This window comes from Crotalus tigris, unplaced genomic scaffold, assembly GCF_016545835.1.
Source record: "Crotalus tigris isolate CLP2741 ecotype Arizona unplaced genomic scaffold, ASM1654583v1 scf7180000018879.704157, whole genome shotgun sequence".
NCBI lineage: Eukaryota > Metazoa > Chordata > Lepidosauria > Squamata > Viperidae > Crotalus > Crotalus tigris.
Window position 1 is genome coordinate 516,071 of NW_024097253.1, and position 16,791 is coordinate 532,861.

A 16,791-nucleotide genomic window follows, 5' to 3' on the forward strand; every position below is an offset into this window, starting at 1 on the left:
TACAGTATGTGTTCCTCTTTCTACTTTTTATACTTGTCCCTTTTGTCTTTCAATTTATCAGAGAGTTCTTTATGCAGCCATGTTGGTTTCTTTTGAGAGCTGTTATTTTTCTTCTTCATTGGTAATGTCGTAGACTGGGCTTTTATAATCTCACTTTTCAAAATTTCCCAAGCTTCTTGAGTTGTTTTCCCCTTGAGGATTCTCATCCATGGAATCCTTCCCAGGCTCTCTCTAAGTTTATTGAAATTAGCTCTCTTAAAGTCCAAGAGTCTAGTTTGACTATGTTCTATTGCTTGTGCTTGAATTCAAATATTGCATGATCACTCCCTTCCAAAGTTTCTGTAGCTTCAACACCTTCTATCTTTTCATCTCTGTTAGTAAGAATTAAGTCCAATATGGCTAATCCCCTAGGTCCCTTCTCTACTTTTTGGGAGACAAAGTTGTCTGCTAAGTTTGTCAGGAACCTGTCTGATCTTCCACTTGGTGCAGTGTTTGTCTCCCAGTTGGTGTCAGGGTAGTTAAAGTCCCCCATTAGTATTGTAATGTGCTTCCTACGTACCTTAGTTAACTGACTAGTAAAAAGTTTGTCTATTTCCTTTGTTTGGTTAGGTGGCCTAGTGTAAACATGGCAATGTCATTTTATCCCCTTTTATATTGACCCAAATGCATTCAAGACAGTTTCTATCATTGTTGTGCTCTATTTCTGTAGAGAAATAGTTATTTCTTATATATATGCAACTCCACTCCTCTATATTTACTTTGTTTCTTTTAAATAATTTAAATCTCTTTAGCTGTATATTCCATTTGTGGGTTTCATCCCACCAAGTTTCCATAATGGCAGCAATATCATATTTGCCCTCATTTACTTAAATTTCTAATTCACCCTGTCTATTCCTCATACTTTGTGAGTTGGTATATACTTATAGACATTTGAGTCCTTTTTGACTGACCCTGTGTTTATTTTCTACATAACCTGTTTTGTGCCTGAGTTCCCCTACTTCCTTACCACCTGTTTGATTAGTGCACATAGTATGGCACACTCTTATCAAAAGCTTGATTTTCCTTGACAGCAAGGTTGATATTCTTACCTGCACAAACATCTGTATTAAAGCATTGATAACCCTATTGTCAAGATTCCGATAGACAAGACCAAATAAAGTAGAACTCCGAGGCTTGAGATTTCCTCAAAGAATATCTTTATTGGTTACATAGTATTGGCACAGTCAAAAGTGAAACCAAGTCTGAATTTCGCTTCAGAGAGAAACAATATTAGAAAGTTAAACTTCCCATCCCAATGCTATGCAATCAGCTATGTTTCCCAATAGAAGAGTTTGGCGGACTTTCTAACTAAATGCTTATGCCCCCATCTAATTGACAGAAATGACCTTGCTTCCCACAGGACAGTAAAATGTTTAGATTAGTAGAAATCCTCCACAGCCCCTCCCATTCTTGTGGCAACCTCGAACGAGCAAAATGGCTGTAGTCAGGTTTGTTGTAGAGTTGACACATATTAGCACTTATAACAGTAAGTGCTGTATCTCCTCAAAAAGCTGCCTCAAGGTCACCCAGCTGGAAGAAGAAGGGGGACGCATGTGAAACTACGCTTGAACTGACCATTAGGAAAATTTCTTGCCTGAATCTGATCCGTTGCATTGGGGTGGACAATGAGAGACAGTTAAGGGAGGGAAAAGTAGAACTTAGGGATTTTGGCACTTGATTTTTAGTTCTGGCTTTGCACTAGTGCAATGCACTTGATCTCTAATAAATTATCCCTTTCTCAACGAATGGAGCCAAGGATCATTTTTATTTAGAAGCTTAAGTTGTGGCAGGTCCGACAAATACAAATATTAGAATTGCTGATAGCAATATACAATCATAATAGTAAATTAGTATAATTTTACCAAGTGTAATGAAATCACTTGGAATTGTGTAATAGCTTTCATAATCTAAATCAAATGATTAATAGTTAAAAAAATGAAATCAGCTTTCTTGGAACTCATAGACATTTTGTGCTAGAGATTTATATAATTGGATATAACCCTATGAATACTGGAGACATATCAGAGTAAAGCAAATCAAAGATGTTGCAACCATTGGGTGGATCAGTCAATACTTAGTGCTTACAATGTGACAGACATCATCCAGGAATATTGCTTCTTCATATATATGATAAATTCTCATTTAAGTTAGGCTTTGTGAAACATGCGTTGTTTGAAGAGAAAAATTTATTTTCAGAACTATTGCTCATCCAAATACAAAATAATGCATTCTTGATGTGTTGATGAATTAAAATTTAAAATATTATGTAGGAATTAATTTAATTGGAAATATTCCTTTAAAGCAATCTATTTTAAATCTATTTTATGGAAGATTAATACATAAGTCAAGCACAATATATACATTATTGGGTATTTAGAAAATGATAACTACTGAAAGGGCTTTTAAAGCTGGTTCCAGGCAACTAGTTTAGTAATAATTCAAAATATTTAAAATGTTTCCATAATAAGTGCTAATGTGAAATTTGATATATAATGCTATGTTGGAGGTTAATGTAAGGTAAATCCTCCTTCAAGTTGTGATTTTGATTGCAGCTTACTTTGTGTGCATGTCCATAAAGCTGATAGTCCTATGGTGGTTTGTCTTTGTTTTCTTCTGGAATTTTTTTTCAACCATCCAGTTTACAACTATAGCCTACAGGTCGGGGATTTCCTGGTGATCTCTCAAGTATTATATCACATTTTTGTGAGATTAAATTTATTATAGAATAAAAATACAATAAAATTGCATGGTACCCTGTTTTTAATTAAGTGTACTGTACTGTCAGACCTGCTACAACTTAAACCTCTAAATAGAAACGATCCTTGGCTCCATTTGTTGAGAAAGGTATAGTTTTATTACAAGTCAAGTGCATTGCAATAGTGCATAGCCAGAATTGCGAATCAAATCCCTAAGTTCAACTTTTCTTTTCCTTAGCTGTTTCCCATCACTGGCCCCCCGATTCAAGCAAGATGTTTTGAGAATGGTCACTTCAAGCATAGTTTGGTATGCAGCTGCAGTCTTCTCCCAGCTGGGGGGAGGGGAGAGACAGCAGTTAACTCTTGCTTTCCCCAAGCAGCAGTCACTTTCACTTTCCCCCAAGCAACCTTCCCATCCATTCTCACCATAGTTCATGGCAGATTGTCACTGCATGGTTTTGAAACACAAGCTAAGAATGAGGTGGGAGCTGACATGTACTATAAGTATCCATTCATATGCAGGTACTTAGTCCTACAGGGATAATAGAAAACTCAGCAACTTAGGTCTTCTTAGTTCAGAAAATATACTGTATAACATATAGTTAGGCTGACCAGGAGTGTTCCTAATTAGACTGCTAGTTACATTTGTCTAAAAGATATAATAAAGCAGGATCCTCCAGGGCATTGGTGTCAAATTTGCCACGTGACATATCGCGATGTATCGCGACTTTTTTTGCATTGCTGGAGCTGGGATGGGCGCAGCCTCCATATGATGCGAGCAGCCCACAGGCCGGCAGTTTGACACCCCTGCTCCAGGGTTTTAATGACTTGAGCCAGAAGGCAGGTTCTGCAACTGAAGGATATCTTCTTGAATCTGCCTTCTAATACAGCTGAAGAAAGAATATATCAAATGAGTAGAAAACTGATATTTGGGAAACCTTATAGAACTTCTAAAATATTTTAGAAACACACACACAAGCAAAACTATTATATGCCCAAATAAGGATTTCTCAAACAAAACAAGAACAAAAACACCACTATCACAGTATCATAGCCATATATAATAGGTTGATATATTTTATTGTGTAAGATGGAAATTGCAGGATTACGTGAAAGACATTGTACCATGCCACAACATATTTGCAAGCCAACAAGGAATTACTTTTGTGGAAATACATTAATATAAGTATTGTAAGCAATGTATATTGTCACATATTTTTGTCACATATTTTTGTTATTAAATAGGTCACAAGAACAGAGTTATAGTTTAACACAGTCTAACATAAAAAAATTCATTAGCTTTAGCAAATATTTTGGTTTTATAGAATAGGACAAACATTGACCTCCCTAGGCAGCATACATCACAGCATTAAAGAGGTCACTGAAAACTGAAATTGCTTATGCCAACTTCCAAGATAAATTAAACCTTTACAAGTTCCATTGATTTTTAACAAAAAAAAAAAAAAAAATCTAGATAAGAGCTTGTTAAAATCAACAGTTCTTAAAATGTTTATCTGAGCTATAGTTTTTTAAGATATTGATTATCTCAAGAACTTTTCTTCGGTCACATTTGTTAAGTGAAAGATGCTAACAGTTTATCATGTTGGATAAATATAATTTTCTGCATTCGTAATTACATCTTAGTAGTATGTTGCCATGTCTATAGATTGTTTATTGTCATTACAATGCTGAATTTCAGAATTCCAGTGATTTATGAAGTTTGATATTGAGAACGGATTTATTTTCAATATAAATATTTCAGTTTTGATACAGTTGCTTATGAAGCAGTATAATATACATAATTAAATGTAGCAATATTTTATCCCAAAGAAACAAACTTAAATATGTTTTAGATCCATGTAATAAAGTCCTTTTAATTTTAGCATATATTGTCATCACAGAGTAATACTAACTAAGTTATTGATTAAAACAACATAAAATCTGTTATGTGCCACATGTTGAGGGATAATTCTAATTCTACACTGTCTTCAAGATAGTTGGATTCCAACAGTTGCATATTATTTTTCAATACCTTTTCAATTATAGAGCTTCAGTGAAATATTTATAAAATGACATTAAGATGGGCCTTCAGTAAAAACAAGCATATTGGCAATATTTCATTTTAATAATCATTTACATACCATGTTTCAGTGACAAAATTATTTTTTTCTTTTAAAATAAATGGAATCCATTGAGAGGGATGTTTAGGACTCACATTTTCACTAGGCCATATTCTAAACAAAACTCCCACAAAAATTCCTCAAACCATTAAAAAAATCCCGCCTTTTATCGTGACTACTCAGCAATTCATTTGGGAAGACTGTAAATTCAGTGCAGAGCTCCTGGTATCCAGTATTGCAGACTGCAGCAGCTTCTTAAAATGACAGGCTCTTGTTTTACTGATAATAGCAGCATTGAGAGTGTTCTATATTCTCAATTTCCTCTGCTGATCAGAAAGAGAAATACAATGAGTATACTCAAAAGTACAGAACCTTGAGCAAAGAAATCACAAATATGGATATTATCCTTGAGTAGCTGAGCCATCATTCATGCAGATGAACTTCAAGTAGCATACAGATCTTATCATGTTATATAATTAAGTTACAGATTACTACATCTATTAACTATTTCAATTACTCTCATCCATTATGATGGCAGGTAATAATATTTCATGTAGCTAATTTGGAAATCCATAAATGTTTTTGCTAATATAAGTTTGTTAACCTTTATACAGTAGTATAAAGGGCACAAGATTCTTTGTAATATACATTTGGATTCATTTTCAGATTTTATTATACAATATATTATTGTTTTTACATTAAGTAAATTGATGGAAGGGTAGGCAGATATCCCTAGAAAACCCAAGTGCTAAATACTGTGTTTCTCTGAAAATAAGAGCCAACAGGAAAATAAGCCCTAGCATGATTTTTCAGGACACTCGTAATATAAGCCCTACCCCAAAAATAAGCTCGTTAGGATCATCAGCCAGAGGTCCATTGCAATAAACAACGGATGTATTGAATTATAAAACAATAATATTAATATATAATTAAATATAAAGAAATAATATTATTAACATTAATACTTAAAATAAATGATAATATAAAATATAAATAAGTATTTGTACATACTGTACCCAAGCAGGCGCCTTTGGACAAGAGGTAAAGGTACCATATGTAAACCAATGAATTCAAGACACTATTGATGTGCGCACAGGAGGCGCGAGCGCATGGGAACCAACTGTCGAATAGCCACAGCCCACTGGCCAAGGCACACTCTGGGCCTGTGAAACCCATGCAATGCAGATGAGTGGGAGCGCTGCTACTGCCGGCCCGGCCCTTTCCATTCCACCGTTTGCTTGCCCGCGGTTGCAGTGAGACAGGCAACCACATGGCATTTCTGGCAGGCCGATGCCGTCACAAGGTAAGGCGAGGCAGGTAGCAAGAAGGTGGAGCTGCCCCGTGTGTCCCGCACCCGCACCTCAGGGCACCACAGCCAGGCTACCCCAGCTCAGCTACCTGCCTCACCTCGCTGCAGTGGCACCAGAATCACCAACCCCGTCCAGCTGAAGCCCGTGCAGCTACTCACTCTCCCAGTCCCACCGTTTGCTTGCCCATGGCCGCAATGGGGCAGGCGGCCGCACAGTGCATCTCGTGGCCCAGTGGCTGTGTGTCGCGTCCAGCAGACCAATGCCACCATCACAAGGTGAGACGAGGCAGGTGGCAGGGTGGAACTGCTCCAAGAGCCCCACACCCACAGCTAGGCCAACCCTGCCCTACCACCTGCCTCACCTCAACTCGTGGCTGTGGTACCAGTCCACTGGATGTGCTGCGCAGTTGCCTGCCCTGTTGCAGCCATGGTGGGACAGAAAGGGCCGGCTTGGCAGTAGCAGTGGTCCCAATCACCTGCGTTGCATGGGCGTTGCAGCCCCACAGTGCACTGGCCAAGGGGCTGGCGGGCTGTGGTTGCTGCCGGACACAATTGGCTTCCGAGTTCTTGCTGCCTCCTGTACATAAAAAAATAAGATATCCCCCCAAAATAAGCCCTAGTGGGTCTTTTGGAGCAAAAATAAATATAAGACCTGGTCTTATTTTCAGGGAAATACGATAGACTTTTATGAATGGAGTTTATATATAAAAACTGCGTAAATTCTTTTTAAAAGTAAACACACAAAATAGACACCATGTATCTACAAAGGAATGTTATTATGAAGGACATTGCTAGATAGAGCCAGGTCCCCATTCATGCTCAATGAATGTGCCAAGAATGGAGCTATACATGAAACAAATATGTGTATTTGTGTGGGGGGGGGGAGGGCTTCAAAGTTGTAGTTCAGTAGCAAATTACACCCAAAATGTTTTGTACTAGATCAGACATGTCAAACTCAAGATCCATGCGCCAGATACGGCCCATTTTGTGTTTAGATCTGACCTGCAAGCAGACTAGGAGGAGGAATACTGAGTACAGATAGTCCTCAACTTACGAATGCAAAGAAGCCTGCCCATTCCATTCATAACTTGAGGATTTGAAGGAGGGCATCTTGTATCTTGAACGTAATTCATTCCCAGCTTTCTCCCACGCATTTGCTAATTTAATGCGTGGGAGAAAGTGCAGCTCGTTAAGTGAACATGAGATATCTCAGGGAGGGGAAGGCCATGGAGGGCTTAGTTATGGAACAGGTCATCTTCAGATCACCCAAGGCCTACCTTGACCCACTGAAATACCTCATACTCCCTCCCCTGGGGGCCCACAATTGTTCCCCCCCCCATCCTGCCACACCGGGTCACGTGAAGATCTGTCTCTTCTCCAGCCTATGTTTCTTTCTCTGCTCCCAGCAAGAGGGAGGCCTCCAAGGCCCAGAATGGACCTCTGGAAGCACATGGCCACCTCTCTGGCCTCCATTCTGGCCTCAGAGGCCTGGAGGAGGTCTCCAAGGCCCAGAACAGACCTCCAGAAGCACGTGGACACCACCCATGGCCTCCATTCTGGGCCTTGGAGGCCTCCAAAGCCCAGAACGGATCTTCAGAGCCCCGCTGAAGCGTCCCCTGATATCATTTCAAGCATTGGAGGCCTTTTTAGGGCTGCTGCCGCCTGTAAAGGATGCTGGGGGACACTTCAGTGGGGCTCCGAAGGCCCAATCTGGGCATCAGAGGCCTTTTCTGGGCCGCTGCCATCCAGAAAGGACACTAGGGGACACTTCAGAGGGGCTCCGAAGGCCCAATCGAGGCATTGGAGGCCTTTTCTGGGCCGCTGCTTCTTGGAAAGGATGGCGAGGACGGTTCAGCGGGCCTCTGAAGGCCTCATGTGGGCCTCGGAGGCCTTTTCCATGCTGCTGCTGCCCAGAAAGGATACTGGGGAATGCTTCAGCGGGGCTCCAGAGGCCCATTCTGGGCCTCGGAGGCCTCCTCCAAGCCTCCAATGCCCAGAACGGAGGCCGGGGGGGATTTTGCGTGCCTCTGGAGGTCCGTTCTTCCCCAGCTTCTGTTCCATTCTCTGTTGCAGAGAACAGAGGCCTAAACTACCATGAGATCATGTGAGATCAGTAGTGTGAGATCTCGTGCCACTGATCTCGCATGATCTTGCGTTACTTTAGGCTTCTATTATCTGCGAATGCACCAGAGGAAGCAGCGAAACAGCCAAGAAAGCGAAGGATCTCTTGATCTTTGCAAGATGAGTATCCACAGGCCTAGTGCCTAGGGAGACCCGGGGGGGAGGGAGGAAATAGCCGAGTGAATGTTACAGTGCCACTGCAGTCGTCTGTAAGGGTGAATGACTGCCGTGCTGCGGCAACATTCGTAATTTCGAGAGTTTTTTGTAAACACTAGGGGGTGCTTAGCGTGTAATTTTGAATGTTTACTAAGGGAACGGTTGTAACTCAGGGATTATCTCTATGTAGAGGGGTGAGTTGAAGCAGCGGCAGCACCAGAGAGTCCTGGGGGAGAGTCAGCTGGAACTGTGGTGTAGCTGGGCTCAGCTGAAGCCCTGGGATTGACATGCACTGCTCCAGCTGATCGAGGCTTCTGGCGGCCTTGGGGGTGGCTGGCAGCCGCACACAGTCTTCAGGGAAGAGTCAGCTGGAGCTGCGGGGCTTGGCGGGGACCCCAGAATCAGTGTACGCAGCTGCAGCTGATGAAAACTGCTTGAAAAGTGAGTAAATGCATGGGGGAGGAGAGGATATAAGAGGAGGGGTTTTGGCAAGAAAGGGGAAGGAAAGGCAATAGGGAGGAAAGGAGAGATGTCATTGGAGCAAGCCTGAGGGCGAGAAAGGAATAGGAGAGGCTTCTGTGGGGCAAGCCTGAGGGAGAGAAGGGGACAGCAAGTGGCCCTTTGAGGGCAACCATAATGCTGATGTGGACCTCAGTGAAATTGAGTTTTGTTCTAGATTTAAGGCAAAACAAAATCAAGAGACATCCCAGAGTGATTTTCCCAGATGTACAGATAGACTCTTGCCATTTCCTCATAATCTGCCCTTCTTTCTCTTCTTTTCTCTGCTTTGCCTCAGCCACTGCCAATATTTGCACATTCAATTGCTAAGAAAACCTCTTTCCTCCCCTTTTATCCTCTTCATAAAAGCTCTTTGATATTTCAGTCCATGTACTGAACAAAACAGTTTTTCAATATATGGACATCCAATACTCACATTTCAAAGTGTGTGCTGTTGTGCACCTTCTGATTGTATGGATTCCTTTTTTAAAAAAAACAAAGTAAAATTCAAAAACTTTGAGATATCTGATGGAATTTGCTTTTCTGTCACCCCAAAACCCTTTCTGGTTTAAGAATTTTTCCTTTTCATTTCCCCAGCCCTTATGTGGCTGTGGTTAACATAACTAGGGAAAATATAAGTAAGACAAAAGATAGCATAGCCACTTATTTAACATTTAAAGAAAGAAATGAATTGACTTCTGTCAAACAACTTTTGACTGGAAAAGAAAGCTGAATAGTAGTATTCTATGAAAGCACCATACCTTATTGCTATGTAGCGATGTATTTATCAACATAAGGTACTTAGTGTTGTCTCCTGGCTTGGGCTATTAAATCCATCAATCAAATTTTTATTACAATCATCTATGCTAATACTTTCACTTGTTAATTTTGGGTAAGTGGCCTGGCCAGTAAAATCTAGGAGTTCTTCAAGAGCCTTCCTATTATTTGATCCATTTTGGTCCAAAGTAATTCCTGGCATCATTTCATTCAGTGGTGAAAATTCAGGGATAGATATAAGTTCTTCTTTTGAAGCAGGACTGAAGAAAGAAAAGAATCAAAGTATTGCTGTATATTTTAACATATATAAGTATGACAATAAAACTGTCTTCATATGATTAAAAATGATTTCATCTCACTTATTTTAAAATGGAAGAATAATAGGATAAGAGAATAAGTGTTATGTATATATTAAGCCTTGAACTGAAAGAAGCTCCTATCCTAAGTTTCTAAACATTATGATACACTGGAATCTTCTTCAGATGCATAGCATTTGCATATTATTTATTGACATTAAATACATTTGATACTTTGAACATCAAATATTGATTTACAGGTGCTGGTGGAAATAAAAGAACAAAAGACAACATAGGAATATATTAACTAAACCTTTTTCACTAAAACAATAATGTTTAAAAGAATTAGTGCCAGGTTGCGAGTAACTTTAGTCATGAAGCGAACCTGTGTAGGTCTTCTGATATAACACAATCCCATATTATAACATTCAAAAATACAATTTTAAAGCAGCTTCAAGTACAGAAAATGAATTGCTACCTTCTTTAGATTACTAATACTATTTCTGAAAATGTATTGTGTACCTCACATCCATAGACTGAACTTCATCTGTTGACTCATCCAGGCTGTGAGATTTTACATCCATTGCATCTAGTTGAATAAGGCCCATAAGTGGCTTAAGACCATTAGAAAATACTTCACGAGGAAAAGATTCAGACACAGCACATTCAACACCTTTAGTATTTTTGCAATTTGTTATTCCATTAATTTCTGCAAAAAGAATCGCATTAGAAAATGTGATTTTAAAATTTTCATGCAAAAAGTTTTCAATTTTCACAAATCCATCAGGTTTACTCACATTATTCCATACAATACTTTATTATATACCATGTTTTCCCCCAAATAAGACCCGACTTTATTTTATTTATTTATTTATTGCCTACAAAAGAGGCACCAGGTCTAATTTTCGGGGGATGTCTTTTCCATGGTCTCACCTCACAGTGGCAGTACTGACAGCCTTCCGGCCCACTTCTTCTGTGGCTGCTTGCCGCTACTCTCTCACATACATCACCCCGGGCCTCCATTTCGGCATCAGGGGCCTTCAGGAAATGCCCCTGCAGCTGGGAGTGGAACTCTGGATTGACATGTGCAGTGCCCCCCAGCCTCCATTTCACCGTCAGAGGCGTTCTGGAAAGGCCTCTGCAGCTGAGAACCGAGCTCTGGATTGACATGAGCAGAGGCATTTCCTGAAGGCCTCTGACAATGAAATGGAGGCTGGGGTGATGCACGCGCAAGAGAGAGAGTGGCGGCAAACAGCCACAGAAGAACTGGGCTGGGCTGGTGAGACAGGTGTTGGGTATGGGAGACCTGGTTGCAATGGTGAGTGCAGGGCATGTGGGAAGCTCTACCCCCCCCCAGCTTGATTTTTAGGTGTGTGCCTCGCCCGAAAACTAGGGCTTATTTTTGGAGTAGGGCTTATTTTCAGGGAAATACAGTATTCCCGAGTTGACTGGACAAAATTCAAAACACAAATGTAAAAGGAACTAAAATATGCAAGTCTGGAAAATTAAATATATGTCACTGAAGAATTGAATACATGATTTATTTATAACAAGACATTTGATATTATTCCCAGTGAAATTTGAAAGTAAAAGTTGCAGCTTCTTGTATTTCTCCCTTCATTTCTCTTCTTTACAGTCAATCTTCCTTTTTCTTCCCCTTATAAAAGGAGAATCTAATAGCAGAAATTTAGCCACTAAGAATAGATGGATTGGAAAAAAGAAATTGTCGGAGAAAGGCAACCATTATGTATGTGTTCTCCAGGATTAAAAGCCTTTCAATTTCTCAAAATATCATTCTAACATGAAAACTATGCTCATATAATACATAATGACAGGCTTTAAGTCATCAGAGCCCCATATCATCAGTGTGTGTTCAATATTTCTCTCTTAAAAACTGAATTTATTGCAAGAGGTTTAATTTTCAGGTGGATAAAAAGTGAGTTTGTCCTCCCACTAATTTCAATTGGTAGGCCTTATGCAAATCATACATACATTTTCTTATGTAAGAGAAATCCCCACCCAATATATAGATAAACATTACATCAAATAGGCAATAATTCTTTCAAACCAATCTTCCCACATCTGGAGATTCTTGAGAGGTGTAGACTTTAAAACCCATATTACCAGCAATTACAACATTGATTGGGCAATTCTGAAAGACAAAGTTTACATGACTTGAGGGCAGCCAGGTTGAGAAAGGGTGTTCCAAACCAACTCTCAAGTCTCTACTAGAACTCAGGCTACACTCATTAAAAGCAGAATTACCATAAGTAGCAGGAATTGCTACATTCCCAGCACTCAGACATCTCCACCCAGGGTAAAGATCTTCCATCTGCTGTAGAAGAATACAATCACCTGTTTTTCTACAGTGGATGAAAGCATCCTCCAATAGTATGTTCAAAAGCAGTATGCTTGTTTGGGTACTCATATTCTGAATACAGCTTTGAGGAAAAAAGGCAAAGCCAAGAATGAGAAATTTTGTACAACTTCATTCATCTCTGAGGGAGCTGGGCAGTTAAAAAATGTGAAAATAAATAAATGAATGGATAAATAAAAATTTCCTCTTAGACACAGTGCAAGAAATGAATGCACTAGTCTGGTTGCTTCTCTCCCATGGTCATGCCTTCAAAACTATTAATGAATGTACTGAAAATATATGAAGTAGCTGCTTCAATTTTGGGGAAGAGCTATAAAACAGTGCTATAACTATTTCAGGAAAAGCACTTTGTTGCAAAACTGGAGCAGTTTTTAGGGGCTGTGGTAAATGACATCAATGCAACTAGTTTAAATGAACAAACAAAAAGGACAAAGAAAAAGAATGCAAATATCAGTTGACCAAAGGAAGTAACTTAATTCTGCCTGTCCTTATGTTAGAATACAGGTAGTCCTCGAGTTATGAGTGTAATGGAGCCTGCCCATTCCTCTCTAACTCAAAAACTTGTAGAGTGAATCTCGTATCTTGAACGAAATCACTCTTGCTCGTTAAAACGTACATGGCTTGTTAAGTGAACATGAGGTATCTCAGGGTGGGGAAGGCCACAGAGGGCCTAGTGATGGAACAGGTCCCAAAGGTCTCCCTGACCCACTAAAATACCGCATGCTTCCCTCTCCCTGCCTGCCGCGTCGGACTCACCTGGAAAAGATCCATCACCTCTCTGTCGCAGTTCTTGCTGTGCCTGATCCAGGCCCCGGAGGCCTTTTCCAGGCCACTGCCACCCAGATCTAAGGTCGGTAAATACATCCACAGCCACCCTGAGGCCTGATTGGGCCTATAAAATGCTCCAGAGCCCAAGCCAGGCCATGGGGGGAAGCGGAAGTGTTTCCCGGCCTCAGATCTGGGCGGCAGTGGCCTGGAAAAGGCCTCTGGAGCCTGGATTGGGACACAGTGGGGCGCAGAAGCACCCCCCGGCCTCAGATCCGGGCCACAGCGACCTGGAAAAGGCCTCCGGAGCCTGGATCAGGCCATGGGGGGGGCACAGAAGCATTCCCTGCCTCAGATCTGGGCAGCAGTGGCCTGGGAAAGGCCTCTGGAGGCACATGGAAGCGTCCCCCAGCTTCGGTTCCGTTCTCTGTTGCAGAGAACAGAGGCTTAAAGTACCATGAGATCACGTGAGATCTCACCCCACTGATCTCATGTGATCTTGCGTTACTTTAGGCCTCCATTCTCTGCAAACGCACCAAAGACCTGGAGCAGCCAAGAAAGTGAAGGATCTCAATCTTCGTAGGTTGAGTATTGAAGGCCTAGTGCCTAGCCCTAGGGAGACCCGGGGTGGGGATGGGGAGGGAATAACCAGGGTGAATGTTGTAGAGCCACTGCGGTCACTCATAAGGACGAACGACTACTGTGGTGCTGCAATATTCATAACTTGCTCGTAAGCACTAGGGGGGGCTCATCATGTAACTTTGAATGAGTGTCAAGTGAACGCTTATAACTCAGGGATTACCTGTAACTGAAGCTAGATAGACTCCTATATGACTAGAGGGCAAATTTAACATTTAATTTGATATCTGCTACTACAAGAAGAATATCTGTCATCACAGAAGTGTTACATAAATATTTATAAATTATAGAGAACTAGGTCTTCTTGGCATTCCAGGGGCTCCTTAAGTGAAGAAAGTTTGTAATTCCAGTAAAAAGTAAACACTGCTTTACTAGGCTGTGCAACATTTTCGATTCAAAGGAAAAAAGGTTCTTTAGAGTGCATAGGTATGCACATAGCACTTGTCAACTGTTCCTTAAACAAAGAACACCTTTTATTTGGATCAGATGCAGTTGCAAAGAACAGTCACATAATTCTGAAGCACTGTTTCTTTCAGTTGTTGAGAAAATAAGACTTTCCCCTCAAATCCGAAGCATTGGATAATAATAAACAATAATATTTAATATTATTAAACAATAATATTTAATAGCTAAGCTGAGTTTTCGCCATATCATTAGAACTACAAAGGCTATAAAATTATCTTGACAGCAGGCAAGTCCTTGAACTCCTCATAAAGCCACTATGTAAGATTTATTTATAAACACTGTTGCTAATAATATTTTCTCTTGCTGACCTCTGAGGTCTGTTTTAGGCCTCTCACAGTTTGGGAGAAAGAGGCAGCTCTCTCAACAGAATAAATTGTTTTGATGGCCTTACACGAAAGAAGGCTAGGACAGAATACAAAATTGCCAGACAACTGGGGCCAAGGGCAATGAGTCTTAATAGTTTCTGCAAAATAAAAAAGACTTGGATTCCTCACTGTAGAGCATTCCCAGCTCTAGTCCTGTGGGAGGAACAGAAAAGTTAACTGTTTCAAGTAGGTCAAGCAGTATAAATTGTGCCAATCTTACTGCATGACAAACCAGATTGCAGATATGATAATCTCTCTCTCTCTCTCTCTCTCTCTCTCCCTCCCTCCCTCCCTCCCTCCCTCCCCTAGGTCTAGCTATTCCTGCTATTTACTGCTAACCCAGCATATCTAATAAGAAAACTAGTGCTTCTCTATAATTTCCATCACTGACACAGCTTCTATAATCTTTTATTCCTGGATGAGGTAGATAAGGACACTCAAAGTCAATTAACAAATTAATTAAATCCAGAGAGGTCACTGTGTTATCATTCCATATACAGTGAGGAAAAAAAAATTGATTTCCTGTTGATTTTGTACATTTGCCCACTGACAAAGAAATGAGCAGTCTATAATTTTAATGGTAGGTTTATTTTAACAGTGAGAGACAGAATAAGAAAAAAAAATCCAGAAAAATGTATTTCAAAAAAGTTATAAATTGATTTGCATTTTAATGAGTGAAATAAGTATTTTATGTATATTTTATTATTTTTTTTACAGTAGCAGTCTTTTAGTATTTAATAAGCAACATGTTTGGGTTTATGTGTTTGACATTAATAGCAGTACAATTTCCATTCCTCCCCTTTATTCCGTTTTTCTAACCATTTATACAAATTTTCCCATGTTTGAAAGTATTCTGAATATTGCTTCCCCTTCACTTTCAATGTGAGGCTATCCATTTCTGCACAGTCCAAAATGTTCTTAATTATGTCTTCTTCAGATGGTATTTCTTCGTTTTTCCAGTATTGAGCAAATATAATTATTGCTGATGTTAATATATCTAATATTAAGTATACACATTTTTTATCATAATTTTCTGAAATTATGCCTAAAAGAAATAATTCCGGTTTATAGTCTACATGTGCTCCTATCATCTTCTCTAGCCACCTATGTATTTTTGACCAATAGTTCTTTGCTTTAGGGCATGTCCACCAAAGATGATAATATGTGCCTGGATTTTGTCTGCATTTCCAACTTTAAATTTAACAGAAAGCTGCACAGTTTCTTAATCAATTTATCATCTGATGACAATAGTATCTGGTCTAACGTCTGGTCTTTGTAAAAACCATATATTTTTGCATCTTTCTCATATCTCATTTGCATTTGCAGGTGTAGCCACCATGATAGCTAAATGCCCTGTCCTTCCAATTCTTGTTTAGTTTGTAGTTTCCCATCAGTATTCAAAATATCTTTATAAGTCACAAGTTTCTGATAATTGATTAAGTTTGGGTGTACAAACGCCTCCATTCTCGAAATCCATCCTGGTATTTTCATGTAAGTTCTTGATTTTACCTTTTCCCATGTCAAAAGCAGTGCATTTCTTACATAGTGGTTTTGAAAGTATTTGTGAATACCATAGGAAAGTATGCCATCCAAGTTGTAGGTCATGCCCTTCTAGATATAATAGTCTTTTATTTCTAAGAGTTATCCATTCTTTTAACTATGTTAGTGCGGCTGCTTGATAGTACAAGACCCAGTCTGGTAGGGTAAGCATTTTCTTTTGCTTCTTGTAACATTTTCAGTCTGATTCTAGCTTTTTTCCCTTGTCAGATAAATTTCAATATCAATGTATTTAATTCATTGAAAAAAATTTGTCAATTTTTTATCGGTTTTGTTTGAAATAAAAAGAGTAGTTTTGGTAAAATGTTCATTTTTACCATCGCTATTTTTCCCAGAATTGTAGATTTTTCCATTTTTTCCAAATCTAGATTTATTTGTTTTAATAATTTTACATAATTATCTTCTTTTATTGTTGCACATCTTGCTGTTAAATATATCCCCAAGTATTTAACTTTCTTAGTAGCTATTTGAAGGTTTCTTTTTACTGATAGTTGGTTTTTTTGTTTATCTGTGAGGTTTTTAATTATAACTTTATAATTAAAATTATAAATTTTTTTCTACTAATTTTCAGTCCTGCTACTTCTCCAAATTCTTCAATCTTTGCAAATAAT

At 39.4% G+C, this 16,791-nt stretch overlaps 1 protein-coding gene across 17 annotated transcripts in view; it reads right to left on the reverse strand.

The window, feature by feature from the left end:
* Nucleotides 1–3,788: 3,788 nt before the first annotated feature.
* The window catches only part of MAP7D2 (MAP7 domain containing 2), a 64,814-nt gene continuing 51,811 nt past the window's right edge, over nt 3,789–16,791 (reverse strand). For 12 of the 17 annotated variants that reach the window (XM_039357230.1, XM_039357227.1, XM_039357232.1 and 9 more), the window contains 3 exons: nt 10,535–10,721; nt 9,701–9,976; nt 3,789–5,181 (listed from right to left, as the gene is read on the reverse strand). In XM_039357230.1, coding sequence (XP_039213164.1) covers nt 9,727–9,976; nt 10,535–10,721 — 437 coding nt within the window. In that variant the 3' untranslated portion in view covers nt 3,789–5,181; nt 9,701–9,726. The other 5 variants (XR_005558394.1, XR_005558392.1, XR_005558395.1 and 2 more) reach the window with 5 other exon arrangements.